Source organism: Vidua chalybeata, chromosome 4 (assembly GCF_026979565.1).
Source record: "Vidua chalybeata isolate OUT-0048 chromosome 4, bVidCha1 merged haplotype, whole genome shotgun sequence".
NCBI classification, from domain to species: Eukaryota; Metazoa; Chordata; class Aves; order Passeriformes; family Viduidae; genus Vidua; species Vidua chalybeata.
This window is the reverse complement of record NC_071533.1, coordinates 6,699,339-6,718,528: the sequence shown is the minus strand read 5'-3', so window position 1 is coordinate 6,718,528 and position 19,190 is coordinate 6,699,339. Positions and strand designations below refer to the sequence as shown.

General features: G+C 39.1%; 1 protein-coding gene across 1 annotated transcript in view; it reads left to right on the top strand.

Moving 5' to 3' along the window:
* The window catches only part of SLC10A7 (solute carrier family 10 member 7), a 140,089-nt gene that overhangs the window by 104,858 nt on the left and 16,041 nt on the right, over positions 1-19,190 (top strand). The window contains exons 8-10 of the mRNA XM_053941353.1: positions 8,549-8,714; positions 11,618-11,669; positions 13,194-13,267. Coding sequence (XP_053797328.1) covers positions 8,549-8,714; positions 11,618-11,669; positions 13,194-13,267 — 292 coding nt within the window. The remainder of the gene's footprint in view (positions 1-8,548; positions 8,715-11,617; positions 11,670-13,193; positions 13,268-19,190) is intronic.

Here is a 19,190-nt window from a genome sequence, read left to right as displayed (position 1 = left end):
TGATGGCAAAATTTCAAGAGAACTTTCACCTGTATGTGTAATGGAATGTTGCTTTGGAAAGATGTTATAGGAAATTGATATGTCAGCAAATTGGTGGAGTTGGGTGTTCTTTCAGCTGTAAGAAGTGATAAAGCTGAGTATCATGGATGGAGCAATAGCCATATGAAATAAGTGTGATCGCAAGATCAAAATCAGAATTGTGATTCTGATTGAGATGGGATTTAGGAGTTCTGATAAAGACTGAAAGAAAAAAGAGATAATCTTAAGGCTTGTGTAACCCAATGACAAATTAATAGTTGGGGTTTTTACAAATACACTTCAACAAGAAATAGGATGATTCTCCTTTAAAAGCATTTTAAGCAGTTTCTGGAAGTGAAAGGTCAACAGAAGTAGCTCTCATTCCTCTAAGCATAAAGACTTTGTTTCTGGAGTTACTGCACTTGACCATATCTGTTCAGAGGATGTGGAAGAGAAGAAATGCTAATGAAAGCTACAGATCAGAAATGCCAGTAGTTTACAGTGATTATCTTGATTAGGTAGAGATGTACAAAGGTAAACCAACCTGCCCAGATAGGAATGAATAGAAGCCATTTCTGAAGGTGGATATCTAAAAGTAATGGGCAGGAATCAGGGAAGGCAATAAGCAAAAAATGGACTGATACCAAGAGATGCAGTGATAGGTCTTCTTGCCCTTCCTGTGCTCCAATTAGATGGGAAGTTTTGCCCTTTGTTCATAGACCACCACTCACTCATCACTAAAGTGTTGCCCAGCATGTGGCACAGGGACATGTTTGTGAATCACAGGTCACTCACTCTGGGGTTCCAGATGTGTTAGGGGATAATGGCCCACAATTCCTGAATGATGCCTTCAGCAATTAATTCGAATTTATAATTTCATGCCCACGACATTAATTCCTTACCACATGCAGCCATATTGTTCAGCAGAAAAGTCAGTGGAAGAATGCCTGGTAAGGTTACCTGGTAACAAAGAGCTTGACTGGGGGGAAAAAAACCCTCAAGCTTGAAACCTGCCTGCTTAGAGGATTGTCTCTCCTCAGCCTTTCTAACTCATCTGTGATCAACGGGGGCTTTATGCTTGAACCACATTGGTGTAAAACAGAGGAGGCTGCTTAAAGGAAGTGTTCTCCCAGGGCTTTCTTTTCCTTTAAAAAAATCTCGCCTCTGGGAAAACCTGTGTTGCCTAAATGCTCATTTCCTGAGCAGGCTGCAGAGCTGGCTGTTTGAGCAGCCTCTGGGATATAAGCAAAGCACATAAAAAGGTGCTTTTAGATTGGTTTTGTTTGGGGTTTTTTGTTTGCTTTATGGCAAAATGTATCAAGAGTTTTGGTTGCTTGGCTGATTTGTCAGAATTTTTGATGATGGCTGGGAGAAAGAAGTCACAATAGTGTAATTGATGCTTATTTTCTTCTGTGTTTTGAACAGGTTTTTTAGCTTTTAGGACTACTGTTAACAGGAGTCAAACATGCTCTTCTAGGTGCTGGCATTGAAATGTGTAAAGGGCTGCAGGTACAGGCTCTGCTCAGATGGTGGACCATTCTTTAGGGAAAGAAAGAAGTGTTAAAGGAAGAAGGAAGATACAATGTTATCAGAAAGGCACTGAGTCTCACAGATAGCAGTGATTGATAAATGGTCCCCAATAAGAATTGCTCCATTCTTTGTCAGAGACGTGCAGGTTGTCTGATCCTAAAAAATGTTGTAGCCTGTGTCCTCAGTGTCTGCAGATGTATTCTGCTAATTGACAGGCTGGTGTTACTCAAATCAATATTGATAGTATAATATTGCATTTGTATTTGTAGAGTAACGAATGAGACCCCTCTGACAAGAGGTCTCGAAAAGGGATGTAATCTGTAGTATTTTATAAAGATCTAATTTCCTATAAGCCTTGAAGATCTGTACTGGGTAAGAGCTTGTTATTTGTGCATCACTCTTGTATACCTCTAAGGGGAATTTGAGAATACTTGTTATACAATAAACATGGTAATAGATATTTCATGGAAAAGATTTTTGAATCTGCTCTGGCAGCTTGAAGTTCTGATTATTTTTTATCTGGGTAGCAGAGTCCTGGGTAAGATTGCTGCTCTTGAGTTGTTGTGATTTTGCTACAATCATTGTTTCCCTGCCCATTGATATTGGTAATACTTTTAGCCATCAAAATGTAAGGTTTTGAGAAATATACAAGCAGTTTCTTCATGACCAATTGTGAGATTTAGCTGGAGACTGTTGTTTCTTTGCTTATTTTTTTTTCTTCTGAAGTGACAGATAACAGGAGCAGTGAAACCCACCACAATGTTTCCTTTCCCCTTTTTGCAGACTTTCTCCGTTCCCTACACCTAAGTGCTTATGACAGACTTTTATTTTATGTTTTATATTAAAGAGCGATTTATGATTAAATGTTAATGAAATAGAATTTTCACTGTGCTTTCATTATATTCTACTAGTTTGAACATTTTTCAAAGCAGCACACCAAAACCCACTGTTTTCTATGAATAAATAATAAAAAGCTTGTCTGTACATTATCATTCATGCATTCTCTAGTTGCCCCATTGGTAATTTGTCTGCCAACGTAAAGTGGGCACTTCGCATTAAACAGACCTTAACTAAAGCTAAAATTAATGTTATGATTCTGTGTAGTTCTTCTTCCCAAATCTATAAAATGAAACCAGTTGTACAGAAATCCTCACTGAATCTAGTCACACACACACAAAAAAATCTTGATGTCCTACAAGTAAAGGATCTTAAGTGCCTTCTGCATCATTGCCCAAAATGTTCCAGAGGAGCCCTATCAGCATTTGGGAGCTGTGCTTATCAACACAAGTCTAAAAGGGTGCTATGTTGCAATACAAGTTGTAAGTGAAATTGAAACTAAAAAGCTTAGCAAGGTATTTATTTTTAAAGAATGAGAAATGGAAAGGGGAAGGTAGGTGGCAGTTGATAGGAAGTAGAAGGAACTATTTAACTAAAGTGGGAGAAATAAAAATTAACAGAACTGTTATCAAAAAAAAGGGGGGAAAACAGTGTCAAATCTGTCTCTTCTTGTAAATGAAATCCACATTGAAGTAGCCCTAATTCTCTTCGAAGTCCAGGAGAGCTGCAGGGAGGAGAGACCTGGGAGATGAAGTCTCCTAGGAGCTTGTTGCAGAGGACAAAAGAAGTGGATAAACAGCCTTCAGAGCACACTTCACTCCCTACTAACACCTGACATAGGCAGGGAACAGAGCTTCCTTTCCACAGAAGGCAAAATATGAGGGAAGGTACTGCTGCTGCAGGAACCCTTCACATTTTTACCATGTCGCACCTGTTTATAAGGTTTTAAAGCAACAGTTGCAAATTACCCCAAACTGTGAAAGATAATTTTGAAAATGGCCTTATGTGGTTTCTATGAACCTTGCTTTAAAGGTGTATAGGTGTCAGGAGCTACCTCTTGGGAATAAGCTTTTAGAGGAGTTTGGTAAACTGAGGGGAAAAAAGCAAGATGCTTCTAGAAAAAGATTTTTTTTTCCCTTCAGATTGCAAAAAAAAAAATTTTTTTCCACCCTTTCTTCAGAAAGCAAACATTAGATTGCACACTCTGTAGCATAAGGGTGGATTTGACAACTGATGATGTCCTAGGCAAGCAGGTGAACCATCACAAAATCTGAAACTTTACTGCAGTATTCAGGAAATGGTGGGAAATTATGCCTTCACACAGGTAAAATCCCTCAAAAATTATCAGGTCAGGGTCTGGCTGAGGTGGTGCAAGGTTTGCTTTATAAAGGGGTCTATGCATTTGGACTGGCATGCAGATTTTCTATATATGGAGGCTGGTTATGCTATAGAAATCTGTGAATTATGTCCATCTTAGCATCTTATTTCATTTATATTTTTATACAACCCAATTCATCTCTCTTGCATTCCAGGATTTGATTCTTTATACTGGTTTTTACAGCTGCTGCCATCTTAGTTGATTTTCTTTCTTTTCTTTTTTTTTTTTTTTTTTTTTTTTTTTTTCCAGTTTTCTCACCTTTCATGTCTTACAGGCTTCACTGACCTAGTTCACAATATTCCCTGCAATTGTCTTTCTTGGTTTACTATCATTATATAAGAAGAGATATGGAAAAAGTATAGGACTGTTGAAAATATCTACCCTGACTCAAAGATTTTCAAAAGAAAATTTTGTATTTTAGACTTCATTGCATAAGTCTGTTGCTATAAGTAGTAGTAATATTAATTAAGAATGAGTTAGGAATCTCACCTTAGAGGACAAATTAAGTAAGGTAACTGCTGCATTTAGGTGTGGTGATAATCCAGCAGTTTCAGCTTGTTTACTCTTGTGTTTGAACACAAGGAAAAAGGTGACTTGTGTTTCTTTTTTGAGATGGTAAAGCCCCAGGTGTTTTTCCCAGGTATCTAGAAGAACATACCAATACACAATAAAAAGGAGCAGAAGTGCAGTAAAACCACTGTAAATTCTGTTAAAGAGGAGGTCAGTCCAAAATAATTGGTAGAAATAGGAAAAATCTATTTTACATAATGATGTAAATACCAAGAGAGACTCTTGTGTATAATGGAAACAGAAACTGTGACTTCCTATCCATTTTGTGGGGTTTTTTTGGATTGGGTTGTTTGGGTTTTTTTTTTTAATTTCTTGGATTTAATAAACAAATAAGTTACAGATCTAGATAATTTTTAGGAGATGTGCTGCATGACTAATTTCAGACATTATTCCATTCCATATGAGGGAGGGGGGGGAGCTCCTTGCCCTATTTAGCTCAATTAATAATGAACATTAATGTATTACCTTGTTTATTGCATTTTTTACCTTCTGTGTCCAGCACTTGGGCAGACAGGTAGAAACAGTCTAGCTGTATTTTACTGGCAGATTTCTCTGGGCATACAGTGTGACTGTTTTGAAGGTACAATTAGAGAAGTGAATTGTTTTTCTGTAACACACCTTTTGCTATTTTCATGTGTGATCTAATAATAGATAAGCACAGTTTACCTGCTTTCCTGGAACAGCAGATCATGTTTCTTTGCCCAAGGATGTTAAGTGAAATAAGCATTAGAGCAGTGAGCCCGTTTGCTTAGGAAGGTTGGTGTTTAGACAAGAGGGTTATGGCAGGATACAGAGCAGTCTGTAGGAAAAATACTGTGGATATAACTATTCTGGTAGGAGAACTAAATTGAAATGGGGACACTACTGTGAACTCAAGTGTAATTACATTTCTTTGTTGTTAAAAATTAAATCCTGGGCAAGAGGAAAGTTTGAGCCTGAAACTGTGTTTTGAAGCAAATTTGAGCTGATGCCTTTCCAAAACCTTTGGAGGTTGCCAGAATATAGTCTTCAGAAGGTGCTTGCTGGACACGTTTATGTTCTTTTATTATCCAACTTTTCTGTGAGTTTATCAGGCGGATTATTTATAAAATATCACCTACTATGAAGTTTTGCTTCTCTCCCGCTGTTTTCTCCACTAGACTGCAGTTTGAGGGAAGGATTCACCTTCATGTTCTTTCATGTGCCACCTCTGGGTCAGCCTTTCCCTGCTCTTTGGGGCTGGCATTTGAATCTGCATGGAAATCTTTACAGTGCATCATTACGAGCATCGCTGCTGAGCTCAGCCTTGGCCAGGGATGGATCCATCTCGGAGCTGGCTGGCACTGGCTCCACCAGTCATAAGGGAAGCTTCTGGCAGCTTCTCCCAGAAGCCATGCCTGTCACCTGCCCTGCTACCAAACCTTGCCACAAAACCCAATACATCCCCTTTTGGCTCTATTCCATCAGTGGGATGCATCCATTTTGGATGCCATTGATTTATATTAACATTCAAAAATGACTGTGTTAGCTTTTGCTGCATTTCAGACAAATGAAGCTTTAGTATCTCAGCCCAGGCTCTGAATGTGTGTTGTCTTTGTTGTGTTTGTGACATTTATCGTTATTTCACTACAAATATTCCCAATTTTGGTTTTTTGTAGTTCTTTGTTTACCCTGAAAAGTTATAGAGTTGGGTTAAGAATGAAAAGGCTTTCAAAGCATCCTTGTCCTGAAGCAACTCTGCCAGGCATGAATAACAAATGGATTGTTTTCCAGTCAAAGTGCATCAGCTGACATGAGCTTCTGTAGGGTTGTATTTCTCCCATCAAGTTATACATGAATTTAGGTTACCTTGAATTAGTGATTATAGGCTGAATTGACCTCTGAAATTACAGATCATGTAGAACCTTGTGAGAAAATCAAAATGTATGAGATTCTGTGTTAGAGAAGATATATTTTGTCTGTGTTTTGTGCACATTTAGCATGACACTGGGTTGATTAGATGATTTCCTGAAGCCAAAATTTAGTTCTTCGGGGCCTATGTAATTTTTTTAAAAATACAATGTGCAGTAAGAAGCTGTACTGGTATTTATGGATATTGATTCACAAAAAATCCAGGCTAGATACAGGTGGATATTTAAAGAAAGTATCACTCAGTTGAAGATTCTAAGGAAATACTTGAAGTTTCATTTTTAAAATGTTTTTTATTTCTCTTCTGTGTCAGTCAAGGATAAATATGTATATAATGTTATTATTGTTGTGTCTGTTATAATTAGACCCTGAGCAGGCACATGGTTATAGTTTTTGAATCAAATACTTCTACTAGAAATTGTACCATGGCATAATGAACCATCACTTTTCTTTTTCAACATCTCGTTACTTTCAGTATAAATCTTCTGGAAGGACCATAAATTAATAGGTGGCCTTAAGTAGTTTTTCTTTTTCCCCGATGTGACAATTTAAAGGATAATAGGATTTTTTTAAACTTCATTAAAAAAACTGCTCACTTTAGAAGTGAAAGACTACTTTTTGCTTCTGATAATTAAAGTCCCAAATTTGCTCAGAATTGGTCTTATCTGAACTTCCCATTAGATGTCTTTCACATTGCTCTCTGCATGTCTTCACTTTCTTGTGTCTCTTTCATCAGTGCAGTGTCTTATTTCTACCCAGTGGCTGAAGGAGCTCCAGTGGAGGCTCTTTCAGAAGTCTGGCCTTATATTTTTTGTTATTTTCTCTCTTTAACATCTGGCAAGTGTGACATTTTAAAGTTCAGTGTTTTCACCAGGGTGTTGAGCATTCCCTTAGATATTTTCCTGCAAATTTGTTATTTTTCATCAGCAGGAAGCCCACAAGTGCTGGGAGGTGAGTGCTGATCTTCAGCCTGCTTAGCTTGGCATGATGCCCATGCACCAAAGTTTTAGCATGTGCCCTGATGGAGTCTCACTGCTGTGGTGACTGGGATGGCTGCTCCCAGGACTTCCCTGCTGAGAGGCTTGCAAACAGTCCAGGAAAGCAGTGAGGAAAACTGAGAGCAGCTTGATTCCATGGCTTTGGCATTTGTTGTGTGAAAGAGTCCTATGGTAGCATTGGTGGCGATGCTTGATATTAATCTTGAATACCTCTAAGATTTTCTGTGTTATTAAACCAATAGTGGTGATGTTGGCTAGTGGCACCACTAAGGGAAGGTCAGGAGACACCTTTGGAGCCCTCTGGCAGAAGTGCTTCAGGATCCCGGGGTGTGATTTCCAAAAGAGTGTGGTAACAGAGAATATCAGGAGCCCTCAGGAGAAATTAGGAAAGATAATGTGCTTGCTGAAAAATTAACACAAGCCGCAGCTGTACGATAAAAGCTTTAAAATTTTTTTTCAAACCATACAAAGTAAACAGAAAAACTAAAAGTGACTCCCCAGGCAGGACTAAAATAGATGCATTGTATCTGGTGAATGAGGCTTAGTGCTATGGTATTCAGCATAATTTGAAAGTTGAGGTTGCTTTAAAATTTATAGTAGTTTCTAAAAAATTCTTGAAAAACTGCTTCATATTCTGCTTCCTGAAAGTGCAAAAGTTCCGCTGAGTACAGTAGGTTTCCTTGTTTTCATGTGTTAATTCTGGTATTCTAAAAGCGTGCAAATGGCATTTGTCTTTGGATTTACAAAAACTCCAGATATTCAGAGTTTGAATTATTTAAACTCCCACAACACATGCACTTTTGCTTTTCAAGCTTGAGTTATAATTTAATTAAAAACTTCTGGTGCATCGCTAGCTATTTAAATATTAAAATGTTCCATGGATCACTTTCGATTATCTACCATCATGAAATTCCTGAAGATGTCAGATTTTTAAGATTCCCAAAGTTGCACTTGGAATTGTCTGTTGATGCAAAGGGGACTGTGATAATTACATACATCCATTAGTATCAGCAGAGGAGATAAACTTTGGGGAGGCTTAATGGGCATGTCTCAGTGACAGCTAGCAAAGAACATTTGGCATGATTAAGGATGGATTTGAATGCACTTGAAAATATACTCTCATTATGGACGCCCAGTGGAAGTTGCACTACAAATGTTAAATTCCCCAGAAGAGGAGTGGTGTGGCAGGGAAGCTTTGAAATCCACTGTGGCCGTCATCCAAATTACTCTCTTCTCTTTGTGTCTTTCCACTGTCAGATTCACTTTGTGATGCCCAACTTGGCTCCCTGCATCTTTGAAAAGAGACAACCTGTTGGTTTCTGTGTTTCAGATTGTCCGAAGATACATCAAGGACTGGCTTGAAAGGAAGAAGCCTCCATTTGGTGCTATCAGCAGCTGTGTGCTCCTGATGATCATCTACACAACGTTCTGTGATACTTTTGCCAATCCAAATATTGACCTGGATAAATTTAGCTTGATTATAATCGTGTTCATAAGTAAGTTTAGCCCTAAAATTACTATTTTTTTGTGTGTTTCTGGTCTGTAATGAGCTACATGTAGTGGGGGAGCTGTGGGGCTACTGGCATGGTGTTAGAGCTTCTAAAGCATCTACTACACCAGACTGCCAAACTTCTTAGAAGCTGGATGCATTTAGGGATTTAAGTTAGCATTTAGAGAGGAATGAACCCTGCTATTTAGGTGTGCCCGAGGTTGCTCTGTGGCCCTTCTTTTCTGAAAGGGCATAGTAGTACTTTACAAGCACTTACTGGCATTCTGGTTTTGGCTTCTTTGTTACCGAACAGCCATAAAATACACAAACGTCACATTCCAAACAGCAACGAAAGATTTGGGGTTGAGCTGTTACTCAGAAGCACTGTTAGAATTTTTACACTGTTCTTCCTTAGCATATTATAAACCTATTAGGAGTTTGAATGTGTTGATCTGTTTCTGTGGATGAGCACATTTCTTAGGGTTTCTTTTAGAAGCACTCAAGTCATTCAGCCTTAAATAACATCCATGTGAGAATAGGCTGCTGGTATCCTTGCCATCAGCTGGATCCCTCCCTCCCAGGGAAAGGCAGTGCTGTACAAGCACTGTCTCCTCTCCCAGCAGGGAATTCCCATCTTGCTTCAGACTGTCCACAGACAGGAGTTTCAATTTGCATGGAGGAAAGGTAACTACAGTATGCTTCAGTATAAATCACATCTCATACTCTAAAATTGTTAGGTTTCAGGAGATTAGACCATCACCTACTTTGAGTTGTGTGTCTGCATTATGCTTCTGTCTAATAAAAATAATGGATCTTCTACAAATCTGACCTCTACTAAAGCCAGTAGGAAATTTACCCCTGCCCTTTGTGCATCAGATCTTAATTCTGTCCTAATTGTGGCTTTTTTTTTTTGGATTATGAAACACTATACCTGTGTAATATAATACATGGAATTATAAATGGTACAATATAAATGTTTTATTCTGAAAGCAAAGGAGTAGGAAGTAATGCTATTTTTGAAATGGAATAAATACTTCTTTGCACTGGCACCCAAGAAGGACCTTGCACTTAAATCAGTGCAAAATTGTCAGCAAAAAAGAACGGTACAGAGATTTTAAACTCAAACTTAATGTGTAGAGAAACTCAGAATGAAACAATTTTAAGGTACTCTGCTGACCCCTAGTTTGAACAAAAAAACAAACCAGTTTCTTTTTTATTTAAAGAAGACATGTTCTTCCTAGGACTGCTAATGTATATAGTGTTTGCTTCTGTTTCCTTGCTGGGCCTTTATTTCTCTTCAAGACAACTCTGTATGTGTGCCATGTGGAATGAAATGCACCATTTGCTGTGGAATACACTGAAAGTCATATCTACATGTTCATTGCCAGTGTGCATAGCTGGAATTTCTTAGTAAGAACATTAACATAAGCATTGGAACTACTTGGAACGTATTAGACAATTGGCTGGGGAGTTTTTCTGGAATATTTACAAAACCAAGAACCAAGGAAGTTTTGGAGATGGGTATGCACATTGTATTCCAGAAGAAGTTTCTGTCTCACCATTGGATGTGTCGGCTGGATGCGTGTATAGTGTAACACCAGGAAGTGAAATTAGCACGAGGAGTTTGAGGTGAAACTGAGTTTGTTATTCTGCTGATTAATGTTTTTATGTAATTTTTATGCTAATATTCTAGTCGCAGATAAATATTCACAAGGAATAATTGGTAGCAACACATGCCTATTGCTTTACAGAATTATGTGTAATAAGGGATTGGTTTTTTTTTCTGTTCATATTAAATTAATGTACTTAGTTGGAGAAAAATTATAATTCAGGAACAATGGATTGCTCCTTTAGTTCATGAAGGAGGAATTAAGTGCATGCTGAGGTGACATTTATACATTCTAGGAAATGTATGTAGGAGAATAGAAAATGTCACTGGTAATAGCTAATATCCCTGCTATGTTTCCAGTCGTAAACTGGGGACAAAATCAAAAGCATTGTCTTGACTTGCATGCCCTATGGGGCATGTCAGCCTTACTGCATTCACAAGTTTTGCAAGGAGTAGGGAGAGGACCCACCCCAGATTCTGCTACAAGTAGTGGGTTTTCCCCAAAACCCACAAACTCAGAAAAGGCCTGTGCAGGTCACGAGGTCTCTCTTCCAGCCTTGTGGAGATTCCCCATGCTCTGGGCTGATGCTTGGTCTCTGCAGCTCATGGACTCTGACTCCTCCTTGTACCTCTGCAGTCCAAGGATGGGCTCTGTGCCCCCCAGAGCCCCTGTGGGTGTCAGCAGAATTGGCAGAGAGAAGAGCTTCCCTTGGGATGCTCACAACTACCTGCACTCAGTCAGCACAGAGCTGACTGAGCTTGAAGGAAATGTCTGACACACACTGCCCAGCCCAGGAATTAGCCTTTGTCTCAGAGAGAATTCAAACATCTATGATGAACTTCTCTTTCTCTCCCCATGAATGATCATGATTAATATACCCAGGGCTGGGAATATTTATTTGGATCATCCTTACACACTGTGCTTTCTCCTGTAAAATAGCAAGTCTAAATGCCCAGCAACCAGAGCATGTCTGACACATTTTCTGTTGTCAACCCAACAATCAGAACATGTGCAAAGAGATGTGCAGCACATGCACTATTTCCTGCCATTCATCGTGTCAAGAAATACTTGATTCAGAGGATCTACCCCAGGAAGAATTTGTGCAGCCATAACATTAATTCTGGCTTCCCTGGATATAATGATTTGTGTTGTTCTTCCAGGCAGTCTTTAAAGGTTGTCTGTCAATGGGTTTCCCTGGATAGACTTGGTCCAGCCTCCTTTCTGACCTGCAATATGGGAACAAAAGGCATGGACACAGTAATTACAATTGTGGTCTAATTTTAGCTTGTTTCTCTTTCAGTATTTTCTGTTCAGATGAGCTTCATGTTTTTGACTTTCCTCTTCTCCACAAGGTAACTGAATGTGCTGAATCCTGACCTTTGAATAATTCTTTTGTGTGATATCTTTGGGTGACAAAGTTTATGCAAATGTGTAAAGGCAAGTTTCTGAATAGGGATGACCTCATTTTGGTATTTCATATTGTCCTTACTGCATTTGCTCTGTTAGAGTTTCATAGGCTGAGAGAGCAGGACCTGAATTCTGTCCTTTCATGTGTGTTAATTACAGAGTTGTTAAATCTCAATCAATCACTGCTATACCTCATCCACTGAAAAAAATGGATTTGCACAGATGTCACTGAAGGTATAATTTGCCCTGCAGACATGCTGATGACATATGAGAGAAAGAACTCAGTTTGACTTTTTACATCTCCAGATACATTTGCTGCGCTGGCAATTCACTCCTCTCTATATATGTCAAGTTTGCTACATTTATATGGTGATACTTAAAAGACATCTGTCCTGAACTAATGTTTGGTAGAGCTTTTTTTTTTTTTTTTTTTTTTTCTTTTTTAAAGTATGAACCAGGAAGGACACTTGTATATTCTCAAAAACTAGTACTGTGAGAATGGTGTTAGCCAGTCAGTGACTCAGGGCATCACTGATGCTGGTTGGAGTAGCCACAGTTGCCCTCTCACTTAGGCTTACTGGAGTATTTGTTTTAGCAGCTCTCTGCTGAAAGGGGAGTGCCACAATACAGCAGACTCCAAGCATATGCTTTATATAAATTATACAATATCCATAAGGGAGAATCACAAAGAAGGGTACAGTGTCTTAGAGCTACTTAGGCTTCTTTTGGTGCCACAAGAAAATTTCTCTGTGACAAGATCATATCCTAGCCTTAAAAGGCATTTTAAAATAACTTCTGAACTGCTAGACCTAACCTGGGGGGAAGATATGCCCCAACTGTGAAATCTAAAATACCTTAAGCAGTAAGCAGCTCAGTATGGTGAATATTTAGAATTTCATAGAATTACTCCTAATTTGGAGCAAAGGGTGATCATTGGCAGTCATCTCTCTCTATATATATATGTCATTTTCCCACCCCTCCTGGCCTTAGTCCCAGTGTTTAAACCCTTAGATGTAGTTTTTCTCTGAAGTGGAAGCTAACTCCTTAGTGTAGACTCAATATCTTGTTCAAACTGAGCATTTTGTTACTGCTCCATACTAGACAAAGAAAGAATAGGCCATTTTCTCTTATTTTGTGGAGGCAAGTGGCCCCTGCATTGATATTTTTGCATGTTTGACAAAATAAACTTGGCTGGAATAAAGTTATGTCCTACACACCAAGTCTTCAAAAGTCCTATCCTTCACATGGGAGTGTATTCATTAGAGAGCTTGCCACAACAGAGAAACAATTCTGCTAAAAAATAATAAGTCAAACGCTGCTGTTCACTTATGGCTGGAATTATTTCTGTCACTAGACTGATCAAAGTGATGTGAATGTGTATATGGATCCTCAAAGTAATAATTTTGATAGATGCTTTTTTTAAGAAGGTTTTTGCTATCAGAGGTTATTAACACTCTTCTGTTTTTTAGGAATAACTCTACTTTCACACCAGCAGACACAGTGGCTATCGTTTTCTGTTCCACACACAAATCCCTCACCCTGGGTAAGTCAGGAGATAAACTTGTGAGCAAAACAGCAGTAACATTAATGCCTTGCTGTGTTGAAAAAAAAATTGGTTTAGTTGCTGGTTTTTCTGCTTGAATGGTTTTGGGTTTAGTGTGACAAATACTGCTACCAGTATGATACTAAAAGTAGGATAATATTTTTGCACAGATGAAACTAATGCTTCCTACAGGGCAGAGAACACAATTTTCTCAGCTGAGATTTTAGTGGTTGTAGAGTAAGGCTACCTGATTTGTGGAAAGCTGTATTTTTCTTTCTGTTCTTATTCTGCTCTGTTGCCTAATCCAATGCTGATAAAATTTCAGGTTTTCATCTTCTTTTCTGAAGAGATGGCTAGGTGTACCTGCCCAGTTTGACAGTAAAATCTTACATCTAAAAGCTGGGATGTACAAGTGAAAATCAAAGCACATAGGGTATTCAGAAATCACAAATAGACAATACTCTTTTGCTTAATATGAGCAAAATATATGTGTTGGAGTCTGCAGACTTTGGATAGCTTTATTTCTTGGCATTCATTTATCAAAACATCATAGAGATATTTGTCACTTATGACCCCGTAGTGATAATAGAATATTCTGATGGATATTCAGAAAATACTGTTAAATCAGAAATGCTTGCAGCCACTTGCTGCTGGTTCATCCATTAGGTTCAGTCAGGGACAAAACTGGACTGTTTTCAGATTATAAAAACAGATGTTTGGTAAAGCATATATGACTGAATATCTGACTCTTTTCAAGAGTGTAACTGTGAAAGAGGAGCACAGCTAGTGTCAATGACAAAGGTAAGAGCTCAGCCTGAAACAGGGGAATAACAAGTTGGGACTTAGATGTTTTCCAAGTCAGTTTGATAGAGTGAAACTCACCTCAGGTTCTTTGCTTCAGCCAGGCCTGTGCTGCAGAACTATTAGCAAGTGCCTTTGAAAGTCTGTGGGAAGTGGAGGAGTTCCTGGAAGACAAGGAAAAGTCAAACAAAATGTCCCTTTTTACAGTGGAAATGAGGAGGGGACGAGGAATTGTAGATCAGTGAGTTTTAACTTCATTTTGTAGAAAACTACTGAACCAAGTCATTAAATAAATTATTTTAACAGTGTAGGAAGAGCAAGGAGATGAGTAACAGCCCCATAGCTTTGTCAAATACATAGCATACTAAACTAACCTACCTTCCTTTCTCACAGGGTCCTGTGGGTTGCAGGGAAGCAGTAAAAATTGTGTGGCTTGAGAGTGTTATGGCTTTTGATATTTGCACAATGTTTTGTGCTCCACAATTCAAATATTATGTGGACTAACTGGAAAGAAATGAGAAGAGAGTGCCATGAATGATCATAAACCTCAAAAATGTGACCCCAGAGGTAGATTGAAGCAGTTGGGATTGTTGAGAGAAGATAACTGAAATACTGCATGAAAGGTTGATGCAAAGAAGGAAGAAAGTAACTCTGTCACAGTGGACTTTGTAAAGGGAAGGACTTTGTTACAGTGATGATGATTTCAGCTAACAATCAGGGAAACCTGTCTAGTGTAAAACAGTTCAGCTTTGGAATATGTTACCTATTGAAGTCTTCAATCTCCTATCATTGTAGACAAGCCTCAGATGGGAATTAAATAGCTGGAGTTGATCCTGCCTTGGAGCAGAACATAGATTACATGACATTGGTCTTTTCCAGCCAAATGTTCTATGAAACTGAGCTTGGACTAATAAAGGAGCTTGTATTCAAGACAGTTACTCTTGTATTTATAGAAAGCAACTGTACACATAGGTCATAACACACTGCTGTGCTTTCTGTTTGGAAGTGTGTATGAACTTAGGGCACAACTGTGATTCTACAGAAGAAAAGCTGGAGAAGCTGGTTGTGTTTAACAGCACAAATGTGCAAGTTTCCCTTTCTCTCCCTGGAGAGAATAGTTTTATATATGCTCTGTTGCATATTTCTGCCAGCTTGCCATGACACTAAGAAAATAAGCACAAAGCCTTTTAAAATATTTAAGTCCTAAGGGGACTTGCCATCACCCCCCAAAAAATGAGGACTGTTCATTTCTTTTACTCACTCTACCAAGCATCCTTATGCAGCCTGTCTTGACCTGACTCTGTGCACACAGCTGAATCAGTTCACTTTTCTTCTGCTACTACACTCTCAATTTTTTATGGTTTTTTTTTTGTTTTGTTTTTTTTTTTTTTTTTTTTTTTTTTGGTTTTTGGTTTGTTTTTTTTTCAGAAGAACTTAGTTTGAGGTTCCTAGCTCCCTTGACCTTTTGGCTCACATTTTCCCAATTCCAAGTTACTGCTCATATTAGCATAGCCTTATGAGCCAGATTTTGTATTCTGCAGCTTTCTTTGCCCAAGTACATCAGCAAAAATACTTTGACCACCTTGACTTCAAGGACTCCTGCACCTTTTCCCCAGGCATAAATACCTTTTTCCCCTAGTCCAGATATCCCATGTCTAAGAGTGCAGGTTGAAGTGAACAATGTAGATGGTGGAACGTGGTACTGTGGGGCTGTTTCTGAGCTGTGGGCTGTTCTGTCTGTCAGCTTTGGGGCAGACTGCTTTCCAGTCATCCTGGGAGAGGAATGGGGAAATGCTCCTTTTGGCAGTCCCCTGGGAGCCTGTCCTTGGTATGCTTGAAGTACCTGCTGGTCTTGTGTGCACCCCTGCTCCATGGGTGTCCAGGTGTGCCTGCAGTGTATCAGATTCCAGCTGGCTGAGTTTGGGACCATTGATATTTTATTCTGTTTGGTGTTAGTACCAGTTCCAGATGACATAGAGCTGTATAAAAACAAATGTGTATGAAAATAAGGAATATTGGATTTTACAAAGCCAGAGTGTGATGAGGCACGTGCCTGAGCTGATGATGCAAACAGATATGTTGACCAGAGCAGGCGGCATTTTTTCCTTCACTGAAGGTGGGAGCAGAGTAGATCTAATTAATTTTTAAGGCTTAGCTGTTTCTGAATGACACTTAAATCTTTCCCTGTCCACCCTGGTCTTAGCAGAAACAAGATAAACACAGGCATTTTGGTCTTTACTCTTTTGCTGTTCTGGCACATTTCTGCTTGTCCATAGGTGTTTATTATAAACATGCAACAAGAGATCTTCTGCTCGCTTATGTTTCTTCTCCCTGTGTGCCTGAAAGCACAAACACGGCTCACGCTCTCATTTCACATCTGTTGTGGAGCTCTGCTTTGTTTGTCTTCAAGATTCCAGTGGTAGTGCATAAATGACCCCCCAACACTTGTTCTTTCGCTTTGAAACTGATTTCTCTCAGCTTGGCAGGTGAAACTCCAAATAGGTATGTCTGGCCCATTCCCTGGGGAGCTGAGAATGGCACCAACTAAAGTGGGAGAAGAGCTGACAGCTTTAAAGCTTTAGAAGTGGTAATAGGAGAGGCATGAGAAGACTTTTGTAAGTCACTTTCTCCCACACCATATTATGAAACCAGCTAATTCCCATGCAGTGCATGCTCATGAGGCCAACTGCCACTTCCACTGTTGCATCCATGAATAAGTGCTTGCTCTGCACGGAGATGAGTGCTGCTCCCATATGCTGGGTCTTATTTTGTAGACAGAACAGTTGACACACTTTTTGTCTCAAAGATCAGAGTGCAGGGTGTGTTTGTGTAAGGACAAATTACACAGGGTAGGTGCCTTTGTGTTCCTTGGTTGGGAGCACAAGACAATACCTCTGCATATGAGGTGGGTGCTTCGGCAGGGTTTTGAATAAAGGGCATCACACATGCAGCAAAACCAATGTTTATTTGCATTTCACCTAAAGAATAAAGCAGGATATAAACTTGCAAGGAAGCCAAGATAAATATAGTATCCACAATGGCCTCTGGCATTTTCACCCCCACATTGTTCCCTTTCTCTCCTTCTCCCTGCTCACATATATGCAAGGTACATGTGAGCACACACATATGCAGACATTTGATGCATGGCTTTTATTAGTGCATTTGCCATTGATTGATTAGTACTTAGTATTAGTACTTCTTCTATTGATTGATTGCAGATGAAGTGACTATTTGACCTTTAATTATGAGCCTTGCTATTGAAAATGACATTGAGCTATGGCTTCACATAATCCATCTGGAAAGCCCGACATGATGCCATTCCCTGGAGTTCATTCAGTGAGAAGAGAAGAGAAGAGGCCTCAAGGAAGTGCAAAGCTATCACTGTGGCTCATTTTAAAAAATACTACAGTTGTTGCTTGCACTTACACAAAAGTTGCAGCCAAATACAGAATGTTAATTTGTTTTTTTCAGAGAGTGAATTGCTAGCTGGAAGTTACAACTCTGAAAGGAAAATTCAGGACTGTCAAAACACAAACATTTGATTTAATTCATGGTATTTACTATATAAAATTATTTTATCAGCAAAAATCAAAGTACTGTTACCTATTTTGGCTACCACAAGTGCAAATATTAATACTGGAGGTATGATGAACAGCAGATTGGTAAAACAAAACAGCAACAATAGCCCTACCTAATAATAAGATTGGGGTATTGTTTGTGATGGAGGGTGTATTTTTCCTCATTTGGATTCAGCAACGTAGCAGTTCTCTCACCATGAAGCCCTTCAAGTAATACAATCAAAGTTTGTAGCCTACCAAGTAACTTTCAGGCAAGAATGGAGTTCATTCTAGAAATAAAAGCCAAAACACCAACTTTCTTTTGTCTTGTTTTAATTGAATTTAAATTTATTTTTTAAATACTCAGCCTCTTACTGCTCAAGTACTTGAGCCATGGCCTGTACTTGAACAATTCTTAAAAGCCTGATGTAGTGCACAAGTGGATTCAGAGGGGAATGTCTGCGAGGGGATCATCCAGGCTGTGGATTAATCAGCCTGTGCCTTCCCCCGAGCTGCCCAGCTGCACAGTGGGACAGAGGGCATCATGCTGACATATAGCTCCAATCTGCTCCCAGGTATCTATAGTTTTCTGTCATGCTTTCTACAGATACCACCTTATAAGATTTTTCAGGATAAATAATATATTGAAACGCTGTACTAATCCATCGTAGACTCTTTTTATTGTCTGGTGATAATTACCTTTCTCCTTTAAATAGAAAAATGCTAAAATGTTCTAACTTGTGCTAAGATAAAAGGTGGATTATTTAAAAAAAGGAGGCATCTCTTAATCATTCTGTAATAGAAAGGTAAGGTGGCAAAATCACGTGTGTTGCCCTAAGCGAGAATTGAGGCTATTCTCTGGTATTTTTGGAGTGTAGTGGTTTTTCTCTGCTCCTGCCAGAGAACTTTCCTCTAAGGCAGTTATTCATCAAGGTCCTCTGCCTTTCACATAAAGATATAGAGAATAGTCCTGGTTAATTGCTCTCTGAAAGTTTTCAAGAGTAAGACTTTTGATGCTGTTTTTTACCTTCAGAATTTCCCCATGAGTGTTGGACAGGAGATTTTACTACATTCTGTCATACCTCTTGCTGTTGGTAGTGCTTGAATTTGCATTTGTATCTTTTACAGGCCTTTAGTCTCATTGCTTCCCTGGGTGTCTGATAGGGTGATATAAGTAAAAATGATCCAGTTACTCCTCTTCTGGAACTGGTGGGTGCTGACCCTCGGGACAGAAGGGAAGCTGATGGGAGGAGAATGCTTCAAAGAATGAGTGTCTAAAGGCTGTGTCTGGACTCCTCACTGCTGCCCAGAGAGTTAGGAACTCTCATTTCTGCTTCTGAGATCCCTCAGGAGCAGGCTTAGTGACTGCTAGAACCTTCTTTAAGTTTTGATATAGTGATTCTTTGGGCCAAAATGAAATCTTTTTCTCATCACTTCAGTCTTTGCCCAGCATTTGCTTGGAAGGAACAGCAGGTTATTGTTTGGGCATTTTCCTCAGCTCTGTGATTCTCCTCTCTATCTCTGGAAAAATAAGAATCAAGGGATTTGTGTTACATGACACGACA